Source organism: Budorcas taxicolor, chromosome 2 (genome assembly GCF_023091745.1).
Source record: "Budorcas taxicolor isolate Tak-1 chromosome 2, Takin1.1, whole genome shotgun sequence".
NCBI lineage: Eukaryota > Metazoa > Chordata > Mammalia > Artiodactyla > Bovidae > Budorcas > Budorcas taxicolor.
The window spans coordinates 136,409,690-136,416,504 of NC_068911.1; the positions used below are offsets into that span (position 1 = coordinate 136,409,690).

The 6,815-nt window shown below is 42.0% G+C and overlaps 1 protein-coding gene across 1 annotated transcript in view; it reads left to right on the forward strand.

Moving 5' to 3' along the window:
- The window catches only part of CD28 (CD28 molecule), a 33,987-nt gene extending 30,957 nt beyond the window's left edge, over positions 1–3,030 (forward strand). The window contains exon 4 of the mRNA XM_052653272.1: positions 2,902–3,030. Coding sequence (XP_052509232.1) covers positions 2,902–3,030 — 129 coding nt within the window. The remainder of the gene's footprint in view (positions 1–2,901) is intronic.
- Positions 3,031–6,815: the final 3,785 nt, after the last annotated feature.

Consider the following 6,815-nt stretch of genomic DNA (forward strand, 5'->3'; position numbering starts at 1 on the left):
ACCAGGGATCAAACCTGTATCCCCTGAATTGCAACGTGGATTCTTAACCACTGGGCCACCAGGGAAGTCCCTCCAGTGGGGTCTTGAAGACCATGTCTTTTAAATATATTGTCTTATGTTTACCTGTGTCTTTCTGCTGCTTCCAAGAAATGAATGGGTAAGGATGGGGTAGGAGGAAGAGAAAGGGAGGAGTGGTTCTGAAATAAAAATCACACGCCTGTGGCATAGATTGAATGGTGAAGGGTTGAATGACTTAGTCACCCAGGCATGTAAAGTGAGTGCTCTGCACACACATATACATATGCTACATGCTCATGGACACTGTGGGTTCTGTTTACTGTTCCCAGCCATGCATGTGTCATTTCTACCCCACTGTTGTATTTACAGTTAGGGTGAAAATGACTAAATCTTCTATCTGATAACAGCAAGAGGGTAAGCATGGGAGCAGACTGCAGCAGATTTTTCATAATTTTGGTGCACTCCAGAGAACTTCAGAATCAAGACATCTTCATTATGGGGGTCCTTCTAATTGGCTATAGTTTAATTTGAGTGTCCAGAGGCAAAAACTGTCCTTAAAAGTCTGGCAAGAGGAGTCCTCAGAGTTAGAGTAAGTACTAACTTACTAAGTATTATCCTGCCTCCCACGATATCAGCAGCAGCCTTTCACATTTATTTCAGGGCAGTTCTTGTGTCATTCCTTCCCTGCCATAACCCTGTGCTCAAGAGGACTCTAGTCTTTTATTTATCAAAAGGATGTAGAACCAAGATGTTTCAAGGGCAACTTCCCTCACACGCTTGGTTTCCATAGCTATCTCTCTCTGAATGAATCCCCCAGTTATGTCTATTTAATGCTGTCCTCTTCTTATTTCCAGCTAGATAATCCATCCATCATCTCAAATCCCAAATAACCGAAACTGAATTGAGAGCCACTCTCAAACCTACTTCACCTCTCTTCTTGCCTTATACCTGTGGATGGAACACTATCCTTCTGGTCACCCGGGCTCCGATCATCAGTCATCTCTGAGTATGAGCAAGAAGGAGGACCCAAACAGTCTAACAAAACTCACTCTAACTTGATGATGTATTTGTATCCATTGCTTCCTTTTCATTCCTTTCTTTTTCATGATCAGACTCTTCAGACCAGGATTTCTTGGTCTTGGCACTACTGACATTTTGAGCTGGGTAAGACTTTGTCGTCAGGAGCTGCCTTGTACAATGTAGGATGTTGAGCAGCATCATTGGCCTCGACCCACTAGAGACCAGTAGCACTCATCCTAGTTGTGACAACCCAGAATGTCTTCAGATGTTGTCAGATGTCCCCTGGGACAGGGGATAAGGGAACTGGAGGTATCAAGGATGAAGCTTAGGAGGTCTAGCTTGGGCAACTATATGTAGGATAGTGTCACTCATTGGGATGAGAAACACTAGAGGGGACCAGCCTTCATGCCTTTGAACATGTTGAGTTTAAAGCACCTTTGAGGTCTAATCCAGAGATATAAATTCAGGTGAAATAGGTGATAACTGAAGCTGTGAATATGCATGAAGTTGCCTAGGAGAGAGGATGAGTAGAGGAGAATGCCTAGGACCGTGAGGAACTCTAACACTGAATGTCTAGTTAAGGAAGAATGAGTTTGCAAAGGAGGCAAGGAGACAGTGGCCATCCTTCTTCAAGGTAGGATGAAACCTGGAAGTACCATCTCACAGAAGGCAAAACAGAGCGTTTCAGAAAGGAGAGAATAATGGATCATCTAGAATGCAGCTGAGAATTCAAAAGATGAGGCCTGAAAACAAGTGTTTTGCCAACTTTCAGCACTTAACTCATGGCCCTTTCACAAAGAAGATGGGAAGGGCTCAGGTAGGAGTGCATGGAAACAAGGCCAGTCTTTTGCTTACTTATTCAGGTGTTCATGACATTCCTGTCCAACGTATTCACCTTTGCATCAGGCCTATATGCCAAGAAATAGACATTTTTTTTTTCATTTTAGAGAACTCTAAATCCAGAAATCTGGATGGCTTTCTATTTTTAGAATTTTTATGGGTCTTTTATGAAACAAGTAAATTTTACCAGCACATTGATCCAGAAAAGATGTTCTTAACCCTCAGTCAAAACTTTGCTAAGGTTCATGGTGTATATAGCTCTTGTTCCAGGGTTAGTATCACCCTTCTTTCCCTCAGCCCTGGTAGAAATTCATCCAGAGGGAGCTGAGTCTGAGGAATGGAGATGAATGATGCCATTGTCTTTAATGGAGTGGGTTGCCATGCCCTCCTCCAGGGGATCTTCCAAACCCAGGGATTGAACCCAGGTCTCCCACATTGCAGGTGGATTCTTTACCACCTGAGTCACCAGGGAAACCCGAATGGAAATGTACATACACATAAAGGAACAGGAATGTAACTAGTTGCCTAGAATGTAACACTCAATTAATTTGGACTCCACTGCTATATATTTGTGACTATTCCAGACTCTGGAGGGCTGAAGTTCCTCTGGTTAATTATGGGGAAAAATGGCTTATTTAAGCAAATGGTTAACGTAAGAAGATTGCCATGGGGATGCTTAACCTTTTCAAAGGAGGAAGGACCTTTAAGAATATTCACATATCAACGGTTGATATGTTAATTAGACATGCTTTTGGAATTCATCCACATGGCTGCATTGAGAATAACAGGGGTGCCTTTCTCTAAAACACTTTCTTCGATTCAAAATTTTCAAGTTAATTTGGAAGAGTCCAAAGTAGTCGGGTTGGATTAACCATCGAACTCCAAGGTGCTCAGTGAATTCATGGCTTCATTTGACTGGCCATGCTCTGAGTGGTTGTCCCCAAATCGTAGAACTCCTCCCCAGACACCTCTCTCTGTGTCCTACCCCCTGCACAATGACACGTCTTTTTTTTTTTTTCACAGATGAAGAGTAAGAGAAACAGGATGCATCAGAGCGACTACATGAACATGACCCCCCGCAGGCCAGGGCCCACCCGAAGGCACTACCAGCCCTATGCGCCAACACGAGACTTCGCGGCCTACCGCTCCTGACACGGACGCCTATCCAGATGCAAGCCGGCTGGCCCCTCTTCACCTGCTCAACACCACTGCTCTGGATAGGAAAGGCCTGCCTTGTCTTCAGCCAGCCACCGTGGCCTCCTGTTAGGCCACTGATGCCAAATTTTCTTGAATGACTAGACCGAAGAACGTCATTTTGAGACTCTGAGATGAAGTGAAGGAAGACTACTGTGGCAGACTCTATCTCCTAGTGCCACAGTCCAAATTCAAACTCACCGTGTATTTATTGACTGGATTGAGAGGTTAGGGTAGAAAACCAAAAGTGAGTGCGTTCTGTTAAGCCTTGAAATCTGCCTCCAGTTCCACTCCTTTCTAACTCACACACACGTTGTGGTCAAGCGAAGTGTGATATTGAAAGACGTTTTAGATGGAGAAGAAGTTAGGAAATCACTCCCTTTGGAAAAATGGGGATTTAAGGTGGGGATAGGTTAGAAATGGGGAGGGAGTGGTGAGACGTAAACATTTTTAAAACCATTAAAACACTGTCTCTCACTCACGAAATGAGCCACTTAGTTCCTATTTAATGCTGTTTTAGTTTGTAAAGATGTAGATAATCTTTTTGAATTCTGGTCCTATTTGGTCATTTTGACCAAGAGATTTTCTTTAGAGTCATGGGAGGCAAACCAACTTGCTTTCCTTACTCCCTATGATGGGAACTCAATGTAGTCTTCACAATATGATTTTGAAAGAATAAAGTAGTCCTCCCACACCAAGGAAGAATGTGTCAGGAAATAAGGTCGCTTTAGGTCAAAAATTATTTGAATATGATGAAGGGCTATTTATTCAGCCGCTCATTTCAGTCCAATCATACAGGGGCCTCTTCTGTTTCATGTATTTTAGATCTGCACAGTTGGTTTCTTTATTGTTTGCATGAAATCTAAGGTGGGATGCAGAGGGCGTATCCAGAGAGAGAAGTAAAGATACTGTGAAAGAAGGATGTTAGCGTCCATTAGAACAGGAGGGATGAGTCCTGAGAAACCTCTGAAGGAGGGAGAACAGAAGGGAATGACACAATTCTTGCCATGTGCTGAAGGGATGGCCAGCATTTGGTGGGAGTTTTCCAGAAACAGCAGGCAGAAAGAGCCATGATGAGAGCTCCTTTCTGGGATTTTTTGGCTTTAGGGCTCAGAGCTCCAGAAATCTGTGGTTCGGCTGCCTGTTTACCCTGGAGATCCTTCAACATGGAAAAATATTTGATGCTTTTGAGATAGCATCAAAGTTCTCAAGACACTCTGCAAGGCCAGACCCTGGACACACTATGGATATTTTTCTGGTTCCAGTTTGGGTCAACTGGAGTATGTCTGGGGACCTTGAAGAACAGCTTTACTGTTGCCGTTATAATTTGTTCAGTGCTTTGATTCATTCAGATGTTGGAGAAGTCTAGGTTTTAGAGGCAGGTAGACCTGGTTCACGGAGAAGGCAGTGGCAACCCACTCCAGTATTCTTGCCTGGAAAATCCCATGGATGGAGGAGCCTGGCAGTCCATGGGGTCACAGAGTTGGACACGACTGAAGCGACTTAGCAGCAGCAGCAGACCTGGTTCAAGTTCTATCGCTAGTTGGCCTCAGGAGAGTCCCTGCCTTTCTAAAACTCTGATTCCCCAACTATAAAATGAAGATAATGATCAAAAAAGTTTGTTTTTATACTATCATTTCCATGAGGGCATGTCCCAAGTTCGTCTTTTTTTTTTCCTGCTTGTCCCTGACACGTAGTACCATGCCTGACATATGTTAGCTATTATTATTATTGTCGTGTAGATAACCTATGTATAAAAATTAAGCCGGGCAATGACCTGAGAAAGAAGAGACTGTTATAACACAAATTTAAACCCACTACCCAGGGATGAGGTGCTACAAAATTTGAGAGCCTCTAAACTCCCTCGCATTCCCTGTTTCAAAATACTTTAGCTTGTAATAAAAATGTACAGCGTTCTGCTTCCCACTTTTATGTATATAAAGAGGTCTCCTCTAACTTTTTTTGGTAACATATGGAAGAATAGAAATCTTATAATTCCAGACAGAGGATATTCTACTTTGGTTGATTTCAAAATGGGTTTCCATTCCATGAGTTAAATTATTTTCAAAGAAGGTCAAACCTAGCGGTACTTGGGTGATGAAGAACTGTTGAATTTATGTGACACACGTGACACACTGCCAGGCTCTTGGCATACAGAGTTCCTTAATCCAAGTTATCAGATTGAATTAGAAAAGGACAGAGCTAGAGAATTTTTAGAAAGGGCAATGGCAAAAAATAAATTAAAAAATGGAAAGATTTGCTCTTTGGTAATACATGGTTTTATTTTCTGATGGGAAAAATAGGTCTACTGAAGATGAATCATACTTTAGATTTCTCTTACTCACTCTGAACAGAACCAGAGTAGAAATGTTAACAGGGAAGTCCGTTTTCACTATTACTATGAACCAAGAAATGGTTTAAAAACAGTGGTTGGAGCAAGGCTTTTACAGTTTCAGATATGGCAGTTGTGAAGAAAACAATGCCATTTGCTACTATTTTTGTAAGAGTCTTATAATTAACAATGTTTCTGTAATTTTTGATTGTGAGCTCACTTATTTGGGGATGAACATGCCAATTTAAAGAGACTTAGTGTACATGATGTTCTGCGTTCAGTGATAAAACTACTGAACTACCATGTGGTTTTTTTTAAAATTTGTGCTTTAACTGGGTAGAGCAGGTATGCTTTACTTTGTGATGAATCTGGAGAAAATCTGTTATTTAAAAAAAGTATGGGATAAACCCTTCTAGTAAATCTCCAGTTTAACCTTTAAAAAAATCCAGACTTTTAAATATTAGTTTTACTTCAAAGGGAAGTACACTTTTGGATTATTTGCATGGCTTTAGTCACAGCTTCTCATCAGAGCAATAGTTTATGTCTCTGAGATGTCAGGCAGGGCTTACCTGTGCATTCTATGTGATGTAAACGCTGAATCAGAAAGATCAAACTTCAGCCTTGATTCTGTCTGTTCCTCAGGTTAACTAACTGAGCCACTAGTTCTCATGGTTAATTTAATGGGGATCTTGGTGGTTAAATGGATATCAGATCCCTCATCTCAGCCTTCTGTACTGCTGTACAGGAACCATGGCAGGCCTGGGGACTGACTCCACAGTGCTAAATTTAACTGCATGCTGGAGGTTGAGATGGTGGCAGTGATGAACCTGGAACCAAGGGCATCACTGCTGTAGACTTGTTACTATACAGGGCTTGGTGTCTGCAAGGGCACTTGAGGCTCAGGAAATCTCTTTCTTATAAGTATATGTATACTTTCTGATGCACTCCTCCTCAAATATCACAGACACGTTCCAGCCTCAGGGCCTTTACACATATTGTTTCCTCTGTCTGAAACGTCTTCCCCAGATATCTACCTGGCTTCCTCCTTCCTTTTCTTCAGGTCCCTGCTCAAGAGTCACTTTCTACCATTGTGAAATCCCTCCAAGAAACACCTGCTTTTCTTGCTTGTTTTTTTCCCATAGCGTTTCACAATTTCTTACACATGATTTTTAAACTTATTTGTTTCCTGCCTATTTCCCCAAACTAGATCTAAGAGGGATGGTGCTTTGACTGCTTTGTTTGTTGTCATACCTCCAGTGCCCAGAACAGAGCCTGGTGTTTAACCAATATTGATTGACCGAATGAATGAATTTCAGCAGCCTTCATAAATTAACGGCCAGTCTAAAGAAAGTAATCAGACTCTGAGAAGAATAGAGCCAGTTCTGTTTTCCACTTTCCTATTAGTAAGCTC